Here is an 18,550-nt window from a genome sequence, read left to right on the forward strand (position 1 = left end):
TTGCCATCTTTTCTGCATTCTGAGTTATTGCAAGGTGTAACTCGAATGTCTTTAGTTTATTGTCTTTAAAATTCCAATGTAAACCTTTCTATCTTCAAATTCAATGAAATGAAATCAATATTTCATCGTCAATGAATCTATTTCTTTATTCTTTCTTATTTTGTTATTTTTCTTATTTCTTCTTTCAGTTCTAATAATGCGAACTTAAATAACATGACATGCTTGCGGACTTTATGCCCAGATCCTAACATGATGTCTAACTGTGAAATAATGAACTAAGAACCAGAATATGATGAAGATGAGGCTTTAGGGAAATAAATCGAGAATTGGAACAATTTGAGAATAAGCCTAAGCCAAACTTAAATGAAACTGAGCCAGTTAATTTGGGTAGTTCGGAAGAGATCCAGGAAACCATGATAAGTATTCACACTGATGAAAGAAATAGGGATGCATTGATCCAACTTTTGTTCGAATTCAAAGACGTGTTTGCTTGGTCCTATGATAATATGCTAGGACTGAGTGTTGATTTAGTGGTGCACAAATTTCCAACTTACCCCGATTATCCCCCTGTCCAACAAAAGCAGAGAAAGTTTAAAACGGATATCAGTGACAAGATTAAAGAGGAAGTCACCAAATAGCTGAAAACGGGTATGATCAAAGTGGTCCGATACACCACATGTTTGGCTAATATGGTCCCAGTGCCAAAGAAAGATGGGAAAACCCGAGTGTTTGTTGACTATGGGGAATTGAACAAAGCGAGCCCCAAGGACAACTTTCCATTACCAAACATCCACATCCTTGTTGACAACTGTGCCAAACATGAGATGCAGTCTTTCGTAGATTGTTATGTTGTGTATCATCAAATCCTGATGGATGAAGAGGATGCAGAAAAGATGGCCTTCACCATACCTTGGGGTACTTATTGTTATAGGGTCATGCCGTTCGGTTTGAAGAATGCCGGGGCAACTTACATAAGAGCTATGGCTGCCATCTTTAATGACATGATGCACCAAGAAATCGAGGTGTATGTGGATGATGTGATCATTAAATCAAGAACGCAGAACGACCATGTTCGGGATCTGAGAATGTTCTTTGAGCGTCTGCGTAAGTATGATTTGAAGTTAAATCCAGCTAAATATGGATTTGGAGTTCCATCTGGAAAACTTTTGGGGTTTATAGTCAGTCGGAGGGGCATCAAGCTAGATCCAACAAAGATAAAGTCTATTCGGGATTTGCCTCCTCCAAGAACTAAGAAAGAGGTTATGAGTCTGTTGGGAAGGTTAAATTACATCAGCAGGTTCATTACTCAGTTGACTTCCACATGTGAACCCATATTTAAGCTGTTGAAGAAAGATGCAACGATTAGATGGACAGATGAGTGTCAGGAAGCTTTCGATAAAATCAAAGAATATCTATTGAACCCACCAGTCTTGGTCCCACCCGAACCTAGAAGGCCTTTGTTTTTGTATTTGATAGTCTTGGAGAATTCCTTTGGATGTGTTCTCGATCAGCGTGATGTGACCGGAAAAAAAGACAGGCCATATACTATTTAAGCAAGAAGTTCACTAGTTATGAAGCCAAATACACTTTATTGGAAATGACTTGTTGCGCCTTAACTTGGGTCGCTCAGAAGCTTAGGCATTACTTGTTGGCATACACTACCTACTTCATCACCAGATTGGATCCTTTGAAATACATATTCCAAAAGCCAATGCCCACTAGGAGGTTAGCAAAATGGCAAATCCCGCTCACCGAGTTTGACATAGTCTATGTCACCCGCACGGCAATGAAAGCTCAAGCTTTAGCGTATCACCTAGCTGAAAATCCTGTTGATGATGAATATCAGCCTTTGAGTACTTACTTTCCAAACGAGGAAGTAAATTTAGTTGAGGTAATTTCAGAAGACACCAATGCTTGGAAAATGTTCTTCGATGGAGCTGTGAATGCAAAAGGTGTCGGGATTGGGGCAATTTTGATCTTACCCACTGGTCAGCACTATCCGGCCTCAGCCCGACTTTGTTTTTTCTGCACGAACAACACTACTGAGTATGAAGCCTGCATTATGGGCATGAACATGGCAATTGATCAGGATGTGGAAGAATTGTCAATCATGGGAGACTCGAACTTGATTATCCTACAAGCTCAAGGTGAATGGGAAACTCAGAATGTTAAGCTTATTCTATACAGGCAATATGTTGAATATCTTAGCAAGCGGTTCAAATCTGTCGAGTTCAGGTACATTCCTCGGTTTCACAATGAGTTGGTCGATGCACTAGCTACTTTGGCCTCGATGCTACCATATACAGGCAATGTCCACATTGACCCATTGGAAATCCAAATTCCACAAAGACATGGTTATTGCAGCGTAGTTGAAATAGATCCTGATGCTCAAACATGGTATCATGATATCAAAAGATTCTTGAAAACAAAAGAATATCCCGAGCAAGCTAGTGGAGACCAAAAGAGGACCATTAGAATGCTTGCTAGTGGCTTCTATTTTAGCGGAGAGGTCTTGTATAAAAGGACTCCAGATCTGAACCTTTAAGATGTGTGGATGCCCAAGAGGCTGGAAAAATCATGAATGAAGTACATGTAGGAGTGTGCGGTCCCCATATGAATGGATACGTCCTTACAAAGAAAATCCTTCGAGCAGGTTATTACTGGATGATTATAGAAAATGATTGCTTCAGTTTTGTCCGAAAGTGTCATCAGTGTCAGGTACACGGTGACCTGATTCATGCACCGCCTTCAGAATTACATCCTATGTCAGCACCATGGCCGTTCGTTGCTTGGGGTATGGATGTCATTGGGACAATGGAGCCAAAAGCTTCAAATGGGCACAGATTCATATTAGTTGCCATTGACTACTTCACAAAGTGGGTCGAAGCAGTCACTCTCAAAGCCGTCACTAAGAAAGCAGTGGTGGACTTTGTGCATTCCAACATTATCTAATGTTTTGGTATCCCTAAAACTATCATTACGGATAATGCTGCAAATTTGAACAGTCATTTGATGATGGAAGTATGAGAACAATTTAAGATCACGTTGTCACACCCTAACCTCGGAAGGCGCGACTGGGGCTCAATCGAGTGAACCCAACTGACCAAGCCTTGGGACACCTTCTACCTAACTCACTATGATCAAGAAACCAAGCTTTTATTTAAATTAATCAGTAGAAAAGATCGCACATGAAACATTGATAGTTCATTTTATATTACAATCCTTAAACCATAGTTAAATTTCCCAATTTCATACATTTACCGTTTAGAGGAAACAAGAGTTTAGAATTACAACATAATCTAGTGGCCCATCCAATACCCGTACATAACCCACACAAAATGTCTACGGAGCCTCTAAGGATACAAAAGACAGTTATGATAATGCCGGCAACAAGGCCCCGGCTATACCTCAAAAGTGGAAATTTAAAACAAAAGGTGTACAACATAACACCTGAAGGAAAAGGGGATCACCAAGACTTCTGAGAGGAGGATGCTCAGCTACCTGCGATCGACACTGTCTGCTATGGAACCACCTACATCCATTCAAAAGATGTAGCGCCCCCGGCAAAAAGGGACGTTAGTACTGTGGAATAGTACTAGTATGTATAACTAAACATCATCTATTTAGAAAGAACAACCATACAAAAACAGATAAATCATAAGGACTAACACGAGCATTAAACAATCACCACATCATCAAGTAAAAGGAATCACATAGCTTTCACATAATTTCCATAGCTTTAGGTTGGCACATTTCATACTGTTGCATCATCTCACAATACCACTACTTTCTTGCGCGGAGTCCGATCATGACCTGATCGGCAAGGTTGCCTCATTTGAGACATGTAACTCAATCACACTTTCATTCTCACTTTTTGGTTTCAATATCAGCACAATACCACCATGTGTGTAGCATGGCGTCCGATCACGGCCCGATCGGCTAGGCCGTCTTACCAAGACATGTTTCCTTTTCCATCAATCATCTCATTTCAATCTTTATTTCACATATATCAGTTCATAGGCACTTGGGGCCACAATTATCACATTATACTCGGCACTAGGCCACATTTCATTATTCAAACTCTTTCCCCCCACGTTTCACATCATTTCCACTTTCAATATTAACCTTGTAATTTGAGATAATAAGCACATACAAGAGCAATTCAAGTTGTAAGCATAAAGAGGATTTCACATAGTTTGGCATAACAATCTCAATTAAACTTGACTTCGAATCTGGGCAATTTAGCACATAGTTCACATTCTTCACACATTCTCAATTTACCAAGAATAGCATATTGTGCACATTGAAACACACCTTCCACATGTAATCTTGAAACACCATTTCACTTGAAATAACAAGTACTACATCTATAGATTTTCAGACTTACAACATTTATATGGACGCTATGAGAGACCAATTTCTAAGAAAAGGGGGTTTTAGCCATACATACCTCAATAGAGCTTTCCTTAAATTCTTACAATAATTCTGGAACTCCTAGCAACCTCGATCTATTTTATGAGAATTACATATTGAACCAAGAATTATAGGGATAATCAAGATTCTAGCTCATTTGAGCACATTATCAAGCACTAAGTGTGCATTATGATTTTTAAAACCCTTTTTGGTGAGAGTTTCTATCATCCTACACCCCATTTGTTACATTTTTAGCTCATAGTCTCCCCATAATCTTTATTACACATACATGCAAGAAAATCCATCCTTATACCCATGAACCCACTTGTTAATTACCTATTCTAGTATGAATTTCGAAATCAAAGGTTAGGGTACAAGTTCTTACCCCTTATGATGAAGGCTTAGCAACTTTGCTTGATAATCCTCAAAGATTTGGGCAAGGATGTAATAGTGACTTAGTGAGGATTATTTTCTCCCTCTAGAACTCTTTCTCTCACTCTAAATATAGTAGAAAATGGCACAAGAGATCCTAATAGGGTATTTTTAATGAAATGGGGTTGGGTTTTAAAAGTTAGAAAATAGGAGCCCCGATTCAATCTGCGGTCGCATATGCGATCGCATAACTGACATGCGGCCCGCAAAAGGGACAGCAAAAGTAGCCCTCAATATTGAACATACTTCCCGGGTATGCGACCAATATGTGGTCCGCATACCTGTTTTGGGGTCGCATAATGCACCGCAGAACGGCCCTTCGCAAAAATCCCAAGGAGGCTTTGCAACGACTATGCGGCCCGCATATCGATTATGCGATCACATAATTGGCTGCACAGTTTACCTCAAAGTTAGCCAGCACTCTGACTCACTCTGTGGCAGATATGTGGCCCGCATTGCTGTTATGCGGTCGCATAATGGGCCGCAAAAATGCGCTCTTCTGAAAATCATTTTCCTTAACTTTTTGATGCACAGATCAGTCCACTTTTTGGCACTACGAGATTTCGGGTTTCTAAGTAGAAATTTCACGGGGCCTTACATCCTCACCCACTTAAGATCATTCATCCTCGAATGAGGAACAGGATTCACTCATCAGCGACTTAGGCATTTTCAGCTTCACACCATATACCAACAACCCCCAAATTTGACTAACTCCCTATATTTCCAAAAACTTTTCCAGAGAGCCCCAGAAACATATCCGAATAGCATATAAACAATCTATTAACATGACATAATTCACAACCACACTAACCACGGCCCCATGGGCAATATATAATCAAAACGGAACAGTTTTACATAGATTGATCAAGTGATACAAAGCTCATAGGGACCAAATTCATAGAAACTATTACATGGCTATACAAAAAAATATGGGTACTTTCTTTTAGTTTCTTCCTCGGCTTCCCAACTGGCTTCTTCAACCTGCTGGTTTCGCCATAATACCTTCACGGAGGCAATTTCTTTGTTTCTCAACTTCCGAACCTGCCTGTCAAGAATGGCAACTGGCATTTCTTTATATGATAGTTCTTCATTAACCTCAATAGTTTCAACTGGCACAATAGTGGACGAATCTCCCACTACCTTCTTTAACATAGACACATAGAAGACTGGGTATACCATTGACATCTTGGGTGGTAGCTCAAGCTTGTATGCCACCTGACCGACCCTCTGAATGACTCTAAACGGTTCGACATACCTCGGACTCAATTTTCCTTTCTTCCCAAACCGCATGGTACCCTTCATGGGGGAAACCTTCAAAAATACCCAATCATCTTCTTTGAACTCCAAATCTCTACGACGAACGTCCGAATAAGACTTTTGACGACTCCAGATTTCAACCTCTCCTTAATAATCTCGACTTTATCCATAGCCTGATCCCTATCAATTCAGCTTCCCCAACTTCGAACCACCCAATGGGAAACCTACATCTCCTACCATACAATGCTTCAAATGGTGCCATCTGGATACTAACATGGAAGCTATTGTTATAAGCAAATTCTATGAGTGTCAAATGATCATCCCAGCTACCTTTGAAATCAAGAACACAAGCACGCAACATGTCCTTAATGTGGCACTACGAGATTTCAGGTTTTTGAGTAGAGATTTCACGGGACCTTACACACGCATCGCAACTCTACCCCTTATCGGCCCAAAGCTAATGGTGCTGTTGAAATAGCAAACAAAAACATCAAGAAGATCCTCAGGAAAGTAATTCAAAGTTCTAGACAATGGCATGAAAAGTTATCGTTTGCATTGTTGGGATATCGCACAACTGTGCGCACATCAGTTGGAGCAACACCATATCTATTGGTTTATGGCACTGAAGCCGTAATACCCACAGAAGTTGAAATTTCATCCATTCGAATCATCGTTGAAGCTGAGATTGAGGAAAATGAATGGGTCAAGACCCGTCAAGAACAGTTAACCCTGATTGATGAAAAGTGGATGGCCGCAGTATGCCACAGGCAGTTGTATCAACAAAGAATGGCCGTGCTTACAATAAGAAAGTGTGATCTAGCAACTTTGAGATGGGGAAACTCGTTTTGAAACATATTCTCCTGCATCACAAGGAAGCAAAAGGAAAGTTCGCTCTAAACTAGAAAGGTCCATACATTATAAGAAAATTGTTGCCGAAAGGGGCGTTGTACTTGGGAGACATTAAAGGAAATGACCCTGAAACAGCTGTCAATGCAGACACAGTCAAAAGTTATTACATTTAACCATTCTGCGATACCAAGATTCTCTGGTTGGTTAACGAAGGCTTTCATTCTCTCTACCCAAACACTTTAACCCTTTTCTAACCCTTTGAGCCGGTTACCTTTCTTTGATTACTCTCTTTGGAACCCGAAAATGCTTGTAAAAAAAATCAAAAAACAAAGTTTCCCTGAACTACGTTCAACTTGATTCCGAAAGGATACGTAGGCAGCCTCTCTCTGGGGTTCAGTCACACCAAAACAAAAATCCACATTCCCCCCAAAGATGAAACTGGGGCAAAATTTATAATGGTTCGGAACCGGTTCGCCTGAAAGGTTCCAAATTTGTAATTCAATCCAAACTCTTTTACCCTAAATCCTGTTCAAAATCCTTCTGATCAATCGGTAAAGATGTTAAAAATAGGGGGATATTGGTTACTTGGATCTTATACAATCAAATGAGAGAAATAAAATGAGAGAGTCTTATTGGTGAAAACTCACACGGGCACTGTTAGGCGATGGTGAGCAGAGAAATTGAAAATGAGAGAGTCTTATTAGTAAAAACTCACAAAGAGCACTATAAGGCGACGATGAGAAGAGAAATGAGAGAGATCATTTGGTGAAAACCCACAAAAGGGCGCCACTGATCGAAAAAAGAATCACTTACAACCATCGGTACTGATGAGAGTCCTGGCAAGGTTTCTCGGTTATGGATTATGAAAGGCTTTATGAGAGTTGGATGGTTTGCACAGATCGGGTATCCAGTCCAAGAAGCATGTCATGTCTATTGAAGTCTGCATGCACTCCAGATAAGTCCTTCTTTCCTTTCCCCGAAAAGGACACTTATCGTTTAAATTCATTATCCTACCCGTTGTTTACTTTTCTTTGAATTTCTTTCAGTCTAATTCTCCTCCGAACCTAATACAAAGAAAAGATGGCAAGATTGGTTTTGCAGGGTTTTGTTTGAGAAAAGTCAAATTCAAGAAAAGAACTCAACCTCAGTAGGTGCATCAAGTCGATCTTAGCTGGCCATGATGGTCGATGCTCTAGAATCAAAACTCTTAAAAAGGAAAGGAATCAAAAGTCAAATGCCCATAAAGGAAAAAAAATGAAAAGGCCAAGCCCCACACGGGTTAACCATTATGTGGAATTTTGGAAAGTCACGATCTCGGGGATTAGGAATGAAACCAATTTCCAGAGAGCCAGCGAGCAATGAAGATTTTCATCGAAAGAGTTGGGCCAAGATCAAGTGATCGAAACAATCAAGGCCACAAAACCAACCACCATTTCAAACTGACAAATTTTTCTTTGATTTGAAAATAGGAAAACAGGTACAGTCCAAAACAACCCTCTAAGAAGTAGGTGCAATAAAAGCAAGGCACGCAGAAACAAAAACAGTTCTGCATCAAGAGTTGACCCAAAAATGGAAGTCCTTTTAAACTCTTCATTCATTCTCCTAAATAAAATGAAAAGTGAAAAAAAAAGATTCAAAATCATGGTAGCCTAGGTTCCCCAATCTCTAGCTATGTTTTCCCAACATAGGATCTCATTCCCTAATCGTTGCCAGTATAACCTGGTAGTCTTTTCCAGTATAGGGTTCCACTCCCTAGTTGATCCCCGGCATAACCAGATGACTTTTCCGGCATAACCCGCGGACCTCCCCGGCATAACCCGAGGACCTTTTTTGGCATAACTCGAGGACCTTTTCCGGCATAACCCCATGACTTTCCCGGCATAACCCGCAGACCTCCCCGACATAACCCGAGGACTTTTTCCGGCATAACCCGATGACGTTTCCAGCATAACCCGTGGACCTCCCCAGTATAACTCGAGGACCTTTTTCGGTATAACCCGATGACTTTCCCGGCATAACCCGTGGACCTCCCCGGCATAACCTGAGGACCTTTTCCGGCATAACCCGATGACTTTCCCGGCATAGCCCGTGGACCTCCCCAGCATAACCCGAGGACCTTTTTCGGCATAACCCGATGACTTTCCCGGCATAACCCGTGGACCTCCCCAGCATAACCCGAGGACCTTTTTTCGGCATAACTCGATGACTTTCTCGGCATAACCCGTGGACCTCCCCGGCATAACCTGAGGACCTTTTTCGGCATAACCCGATGACTTTCCCGGCATAATCCGTGGACCTCTCCGGCATAGCCCGTGGACCTCCCCGGAATAACCCGAGGACCTTTTTCCGGCATAACCCGTAGACCTCCCCGGCATAACCCGAGGACCTTTTTCCAGCATAACCCGTTGACTTTCCCGACATAACCCGTGGAACTTCCCGGCATAACCCAAGTACCTTTTCCTGCATAACTCGATGACTTTCCTGGCATAACCCGTTGAGCTCCTCGGCATAACCCGAGGATCTTTTCCGGCATAACTCGATGACCTTTCCAGCATAACCTGTGGACCTCCCCGGCATAACCCGAGAACCTTTCTGGCATAACCCGGTCATTTTTCTAGCATAACTTGGTAATCTTCCCAACTCAGGGCCTCCGATCCCCAATTGATTTCATTGCAGATATAGGGTCTCCACTCCCTAATTTCTTTTCTCAGGGATACACAATCCTGGTTTTAATTGCTTTCAATAAAGAAATAGTTTAGATTTTGTCACAATAACTCACGAAATTTTTCTAGTGAAAACTGGGGCAGAAAAATTTTGTTCGTTTGTTTGTTTTGGTGTCTAAGCAGGTTATACCTTAAGACACAGGGTTCGAGATAACCAAAAGAAGAAGTTTCAATCCAGAATAAAAGAAAAGATATAACAAGAAAAGAAGGGATCTTCAAGTGCATAAGCGGAGAAAAGATGCGGACTGCTCAAGATATGATTGAAGTTATGAGCTTTGCATGTCCCGCCTTGATCCGAAAAGCTGAAGAAGAATGAACCAGTGTTCGCAACTAACGAGCATCAAGATTCAGATCAGAGTTTGCAAAAGAACCAGCCAAGACTCAAGACCAAACTTCAGAAGGTTTATAGATAGGAATCTTGTAACTCGTAGTTGATAGGCTTAGTTAGTTAGTTTTTCATTTTTTATTTTGGTGTAATAAGGAGCTCAGCCAGCAGAAACAGCAGCAACAGAGTGAAATCACAGTTTCCCGGTAGTCTCGACTACCAAAACTTTCAGAACTACACTGACCTAATTCCTTTATAGCCAAGGATATGTAGGCAACCTCCGAAGTAAGGTTCGGTCAGATATTTTCAAAAGATGCTTCCCATGGAGTTTCAAACGGGCAAAAATTGCTCGTAATTTCTCATTTATCTTTGCCCGAAAATCCTTCATGTTTCTAAGCAAAGAGGGGCGACTGTGAGTATGTGATTTTTGCCCTATATGAAATACTCCTATAAAATTAAAGAAAATAGATTTTTTCCAATTATTTGCCATTTTATAGGATTTTCTGTAGGATTTTATTAATTGTTTGCATTTTTTGTGCATGTTTAATTTTTTGTTAAAAATCATAAAAAATGTCAAAAATACCATGCATTGCATTTAGGTTTTTGTTTTAGTATTTTTAGGATTAAATAGTTAATTAATTGCTTTATTAAAAATGAAAATCACAAAAATGGCTCATTTTTACATTTTCTACCTTTTAATTTTTAGATTAGTGATTTTTCTCTTTTAATTTAGGATCAAGTAATTGTTATAAATTTTATAATTAGATAATTAGCTTAATTTTACAATTTAGATTAATTTAGGAATTTAATTCAGGAATTTTAATTAAAAAAAGAAAAAATAGAAAAATGAAATAAAAAAAGGTAATTGAAGAAAGGCGTTTTGATCTGAATTTGGGCTCATTCTCATACCAAATCGGCCCAACCCCCCCCCCCCAAATCAATCCAGACCCAAGCCCAATCCTTTCAAACCCGGTCCAATTTCCCTTCATCAAAACGACGTAGTTGCACTTCAAAACTACGTCATTTCGACATCTTTACCCCATTAAACGACCAAAAACCCCTGGCTTCATGATTCAATCATTTTAATATAAACCTAATTCCCTTCTCTCCCAAAGACCACCGTCCGCTCCACCATTCCTCCGCCACCCGAAAATCGTCTCGTGGCGGCGGGCCACCTAAAAAACCCTCAAATTTCAACAATACAACCTTCGTCACCCCCTCATTCATATCCCGCTAATGATTTCTCCAAAAGGCCACTCAGTTTCTCCGAATTTGAGATCCAAGAATAAAAATCTGAACTTTTTGCCCTTTGTTCAAATTTTCTTGACATGGTCCTCAATCCATGATGAAACCCACATGAATTCCTCAGTTTTCAACAAAGGAAGTCATTTTAATGTTGAGATTGTCCTATCTCATAGATTGGCCGGACTCCGGGCAAATGATCTTTGAATGATTCAATTTCTTCGAACCTCTGCCTCATTTTCTCTTTGGCATATATTGAGAATTGTTGCATGAAGCACTAGATGTGGAAAAGAGTCCAGCGAGTGTTAATGTTGCAATTCTCACCATTTTGCCGAGATTATTGCCCGCCGGATTTTGAGTTGATTTGTCACTGTTTCTCAAGGATATCAAAGCTTTGTTCGATTCAATTGATATACCTCTCCCCCTGTTTTCATAACCCTTCATGTGTTAACAATTTTTTGTCTAAAAGTAGTTTTTGTTTGGTTCATGATTGATTCATCAGTGGTAACATCTCAATAACTAGATTTAATTGCATTTGTTAATGTATTAGTTTTTCTGAATGCATCGTTAATCTGTTTTTCCGGTTAGTCAGAATTTTGTTTGCCTAAGTCTTCACTGAGAGTTTTTGCTTTTAGGGTGGGTTCAGATTTGGATCTATTAGTGCAAAAGCCCAAGTAAAACATTGGGCCTGTGGTTTAAGTGGCCCAGAGATCCAATATCACTTAGGGTAAATGTCAGAATAGTAAAATAGGGGGTAATTACAAGGGTACTAAGGGTTCAAATTGGATAGGGATTGAGGGAATCTTATAGGAAGCTTCTAGATAAAAGCTGACAAGGATCATTTAGAAAAAAACAGGGGGAAAATTCTGGGACAGGGGTGTAAGTTGATTAAATTAAAAGTTTAAAGGGTACTTTTGAATGATAAAAATCAGAATTGGTTGCCCTAAATCCCCTCTATAAAAAGATCATTTTGCCAATGATTAGGGCACAGAAAAAAGAGTGGAAAGGCAAAACGGCTGAAAACAAAACTTTCCTAAAGTGTTCTTAAGAAATTTTGAGCTTTCTTTTGTTCTGGAGGTCTTTTTGCTGGGTTTCAAAAGTTGGAGTAGAAATTTGGGGTTTATTCATTGCTGGTTTTTGCTGAGCTGAGCTAGGAACTACAGATTTCTTTATTTCTTTTGGCTGTTTTTCCTTTTGCTCGGTATTTTTTCTGAACTCTTGTATGCCTTGCTGAGTTGCCTTGAATGAAATGTTATTTTCCTTAAACATTCGAGCATAAAGTTGGATTGTTTATATTATACTCTTGCAATATTCTTGAAATTTTCAGCCTGTTTAAAGTCTTAAATCTGTTTTAGTTTTTTTTTTTCATTTTTTGTTAATTTTTGCAATGGTTGGAGTGTTAAGACAATGGAAATGGTCTATTGATATCCAATAGTTGATATAACATTCTATTTGAATATCATACTGTCTTTTCCTTTTCTTTTCTTTCTTTCAGAAACGTTGCTATTCTTGTTTGATTTATGAGTAGCATGAGGCATCAGTTATTAAATGTCTTTTGGTTTTAAGGTGGAAGTTGTTGTTTAGATCATGCAGACTTGGCAATAGTCTAAACATGAACTCTACTATAGTGTTCTGTATATGAAATATGTAGATTTGTGCTAATTTGAGGATGTAAAAGTTGTTTGCTATTGATTACCTGGCTGTAGTTTGCAGATCTGACCACTAGTTGGTTAGATTAGTAAGCTCCAAAGCTAAGGAAGAGATTTAAAGTTGTTGGGAAAAGAGTTTTGAGCTAAAGATTTAATCAGATCATGCATTAGTTTAATTGTTATTGTAAGTGATTTTTGTATACATTAGAAAGCATTAATTATGAAGAATTATGATTGAAATGACCAGAATTGTAAATGCCAGAATGTTTCAAGATATTCTGTAAAAGTAGTATGATTTTGTTTCTGAGAAAGTAGTCTCATTTTGGTTGTTTATGTAATTCGGTTCCGAGAAATAGTATAATTTTGGTACATGCTCATTGTGATGGGCCTAATCGAATTTTATTTCTAGCCCAATAAAGAATTTCAGCAAGGCAATGAGAGCCCAATATTTTCAGAAATAAGGATATACATCTGGCCTGTTTTCCTTGTAATCTAATACTCACGATTGTTTCTTAAACTCAGACTTAAAAGTTGATTGTATTTAGTTCTTCAATTTTTATCATGACTATTTGTGTAATCTTTTAATATTCAGATACGCTCCTGCCCCCAGTCAATTTCGTAATTTCGGTCCAATCCATGTAATCTCAAATTATATACAAATAATTGAATCTTATGAACGATCACAGTTTGTTTAGACAAGTATAATATTTTAAAATAAATTGAGGCGTGTCATCTGCAATTGAACTCCATAATTCATGGCCCTCACATTAATACCAACTAGTGTAGAAAACACTTTGAATATTCCATAGTTTGCTTTAGGCACGCAATTAAATCATTACAACTGTCACGACTCCAAAACTGACTCGGTCGTGATGGCACCTATCGTAAAACTAGGCCAACCGACACAATTCTCGAATCAACCATTATTCAATAAAAGTTATTTTTATACCATTTATTAATCAATAATGTCATGATGTAAGTCTAAATAAACAGTGCGGAATAAATACACAAGCCCGACATCGTGGTGTCACAAGTCACGAGCATCTACTAAGGTATGAATACAACGAAAAGTTTGAAAATATACTAAAAACAATCTAAGAAAGACAAGAGGGAGAAGAGCGGGACTGCAAATGTCAGGCAGCTACCTTGCTAATTCTGATGACTCTGCCACTGAGAAATCAACACCCGCTACCGGGTTCAGAAATACATGAATCTACACACAAGGTACAGGGAGTAATGTGAGTACGCCAACTTAGTAAGTAATAAAAGTAAATAAAGATTGAGCAGTAAGAAATCACGTAACCCTCGTCATAGAACCATAGTGGTTACAGAAGGTTCCCAAAATAGGATACCATTCAAATCATTTCGTTAAATTTCCAACTTCAGTAAAATCCTTTAGAAAATATCTTTCTAACCTTTTCAATAGAGGTTTAATGAAATATATATAGTAAAAGTGATGAAAATCATAATCGGCCCCTCGGGCAAAACATAGTTTGTATACACCCCCTCGGCAAAAAAAAATTCATAACCATTTCATAACTTAAAAATCTCGGAGAAAGTAACAAAGCCAAATTAGTGACTAAATTCTGAACACCTCGTAAAAACTTCAGTATAAATGAAAGTTGTTTAAAGTATTTGTTCAACATTTTCAATAGAGGCTCGGTCTAAAGATGAGTGAAAGCAGTAATTTAATCAACATATTCAACAGAAACTCACTTTAAGGAGGAGTGAAAAAAAAACAATAAGTTCATAAATAGGCCCCTCATGCAAAGCATCACTAATATATGTGTATATATATATCCCCTCGGGCAAGCCACTCAGTCACTCATGACTCAACTCTCAACAATCAGCGCTCACACTCAGCACTCACTCTCAATAGGTACCTTATCATAACCGATACGGCGTGCAGCCCAATCCACATATATAGTCGATTGTGCTCACAGGGGGTGTGGAGACCCCGGAGGGGCTCCTACAGCCCAAGCGCTATATCGTTGCGGCATATATACATACATATATATATATATATATATATATATATATATATATATATATATATATAGCTGCGGCGTGCATCCCGATCCATAAATATATAATCCTCACAACCAGCCCTCGGCCTCTCTCAGTCATTAACCTCACCATCAGACCCTTGGTCTATCTCAGTCATCAACCTCACAATCAGGCCTTCAGCCTCTCTCAGCCATCAACCTCACAAGCCACTCGGACTATCAGTAAAACAGGGCGTTCAACTCAAATATCATTTATAGTATCAAAATTGAGTAAAGAAGGCTGAGCTATGAAATCAGTAAAACAAAGTTTGACTAAGTACAATTATTAAGTCAAAACAGTGAGGAAAAGTAGTAAAAGCCCCATAAGGGTCCATAACAGTTGGCACGAGGCCCAAACATGGCATTCCGCCCAAAACGTAGCAATATTTTTCAAAACACAATGATATCAAACAGTTTTCAATCAAATACGTGACTTAACAGCCTTACGGGACAGACCAAGTCACAATCCCCAACGGTGCACAACTCCACGCTCGTCATCTAGCATGTGTGTCACCTCACAGTAGCACAACGATGTGAAATTCGGGATTTCATACCCTCAGGACAACATTTATAATCATTACTTATCTCAAATTGGTCCAAACTCTAGCCCGTGATGTCTTTTTCTCTCAAATCGGCCTCCAAATGCTCCAAATCTAACAAAAATCAGTATATTATCATCAATATACGCTAAAGGAACAAAGCCCAAGCGAAAATAATCAAATTAACTCAAAAATCCCGAAATTGGCTCAAACCAAGCCCCCGGTCCCCCGTCTCGGAATTCGATAAAAATCCCAAAACTGGAAAACTTATTCGCTCACGAGTCTACCCATATCAAATTCATCAAAATCCGACATCAAATGGCCATCCAAATCCCCAAAATCAACTCTACAAACCTTCCTCTATTTTTCCCAATTTTCACCCCAAATTCCCAAATTAAATGATAAGAAACAAGACATAATCATGAGATTTAACCAAATTTGAGTGAAGAACACTTACCCCAATCAATCCTCTAAAAATCCTTTCAAAAATTGCCTCAATCCGAGCTATGAGCAAAAATGGCCGAAATCCTCGAAATAGAGTACTTTATAATCTACCTAGGCATTTACCCTATGCTATCACACACAAACTAATGTGATAGCGAAGCACAAAATTTTCCAGCCCTTCTTTTACCCTATGCGATCGCGTAGAACAAATTTTTCCAACATCCTTCTCCAACTCTTCCGGATAGCCTCTAGTATAATGGTCATACCTTTTTGTACAAAACTCCAAATTACAATTAGTCTAACTTTCTGAAAACTAGACATCAAAGGCTACAACTTTTATTTTTGGATCATCTTCAAATTCCTTATAGATTGTGAGATATAAGCTTCTAAAGTTGGGTTAGTGCAGCAGAGATTTTACTCGATGCGATCGCGGGAAGACTTACACGATCGCACAGCACAACTCCATTTTTCCAAATTTTCTCTATGCTAACGCGGTCAGATCTATCCTAACGCACTGTACACCCCTGAAGCCAAAAACCAGCAACAAGAAATGGCCAAGAAATGGTCTGAAACCACGTCGAAACTCACCCGAGGCCCTCGAGACCTCAACCAAACATGCAACACATCCCATAACATCATTCAAACTTGTTCCAACCTTCAGAACGCCCAAAACAATATCAAAACATCGAATCATCATCTAATTCAAGCCTAAGAATTCCAAAAACTTCCAAATTTTGCTTTCGATCAAAAAGCTTATCAAACCTCGTCCGAATGACCTGAAATTTTGCGCACATATCACAAATGACATAATGGACCTACTCCAACTTCCGGAATTCCATTCCGACCCCTATATCAAAATCTCAACTATCAACTGGAAAACGCCAAAATTCCAATTTCGCCAATTCAATCCTAAACCTTCCACGGACCTCCAAAATACATTCTGAGCACGCTCTAAGTCCCAAATCACCTAACGGAGCTAACCAAATCATAAAAATTCCAATCCGAGATCATATACTAACAAGTCAAAACTTGGTCAAACCTTTCAAATTTTAAGCTTCAAACTGAGAACTGTTCTTCCAAATTCATTCTGATTACCATGAATATCAAAACCGATGATTTACATAAGTCATAATACACCACAGGGGGCTACTCATGCCCGAGAACTGGCGAGCGAAGTGCAAAAGCTTAAAATGACCTGTCGGGTCGTTACATCCTCCCCCACTTAAACATATGTTCGTCCTCGAACGTGCCCAGAGTTGTTCTGAAAGCCATCAAATCACTGTGTAACCTTACCATGCACATACCCCGGGGGTGATCCCCCGTCACCCTATCTCATATAGGTCCGATAACACAATGCAACTGAAATTCCACAATCCATCCTAGCCCATAAACCTTGGAACCAAGTTTTCCACTTCTAATATCATCTTTAAGATCAGAATCTCCCATCTATACACTGAATAAGCCCAAAGCTGTAACAAATCATACCTGCAGCCTCAGATGCAATTACATGATATACCACATAACTCAAACACACGTAGCGATAACTTCTAATCACAGTAGTTGCTCAAAATAACCGAATATCGATAATAAACCTCTTATCAAATAAAACCTCATTCCAACACTTTTGTATATTGCCAATGATGAATGAAACACGCAGAAAGTCATAACCATTCCTCAGATCAACCATTCATGAAGCTCCCTCTCTTTTGGCAAGGACTATAGTAAATTTTTAAGCCGAACCTTGATATTATCCTTCCAACATGCTGAAACCGAATCCGTTTTTATTCATTCTAGATCCCAACAAACTCATCTAACCCAACACAGCTACTCTGGTGACATGACACATCAATACCACCTAAAGCCACAACTCGTGCAATCCGCACACTAATAAGCAACAATCCGAACGTACTCAAATCATGAAAAATGACTCAAATGAGAGAGCTGTACCGCAAGCTCACCAATACTACCACAACACAATGCTAAGAAACCATCACACGTTGTAGAACAAGAACACACGAATCTAACCCGAAGGATCATACCTCGACATAACTTTGCCGCAATGCGCGACCCTATCCAAATACTGGTTCGCATGAGATGCCTCAAATAACCATGCTCAAAATCATCAACCAAGTGCAATTTGATGCCTAGCATCCAAAAGTGAATCACCATAACCATGGAGAAGCAAATGACGTAATGCCATATCAGTCCGAAAGAACATACCCAATGCGCAACAAATCGTGCAACGCCCAATTACCCGTCTCGCTCAAATTCTGTTGTAAAGCTCAAATGGAGTCACACCATATGCGCATATAACCCACAAATCACAACTCCTCGTAACACATAAGAGTAACTTATAGATCACTCCAGAACACGGATAAGCTCAACAACAATCGAACGGTACATCTCTCAACAATAATAGTACGAAGTCAACAATTCCAACCCGGTGCAGAACACACATCCATGTTGGGCCTACCAATGAACCACACATCAACTCTGGTCACCCATAACATATAAATAACCCTCCGAAGGTTCGCAGTGACTAAGTCATAGCACATACTATCATCTGACTAGCTTACTCACATCTTTACAGTCCACAATTGCGAAATAACCTGTTCATGAGAACTCCCAATCT

The 18,550-nt window shown here is 39.4% G+C and overlaps 1 protein-coding gene across 1 annotated transcript; it reads left to right on the plus strand.

Moving 5' to 3' along the window:
- The first annotated feature begins 2,074 nt into the window (after positions 1 to 2,074).
- Positions 2,075 to 2,545, plus strand: LOC107815798 (uncharacterized). Its single transcript, XM_016641430.2, has 2 exons — positions 2,075 to 2,397; positions 2,503 to 2,545. The coding sequence occupies exons 1-2, from the start codon at positions 2,075 to 2,077 to the stop codon at positions 2,543 to 2,545; spliced, it is 366 nt and encodes a 121-aa protein (XP_016496916.2).
- The last annotated feature ends 16,005 nt before the right edge of the window (positions 2,546 to 18,550 follow it).

This window comes from Nicotiana tabacum, chromosome 22 (assembly GCF_000715075.1).
Source record: "Nicotiana tabacum cultivar K326 chromosome 22, ASM71507v2, whole genome shotgun sequence".
Classification (NCBI taxonomy): domain Eukaryota; kingdom Viridiplantae; phylum Streptophyta; class Magnoliopsida; order Solanales; family Solanaceae; genus Nicotiana; species Nicotiana tabacum.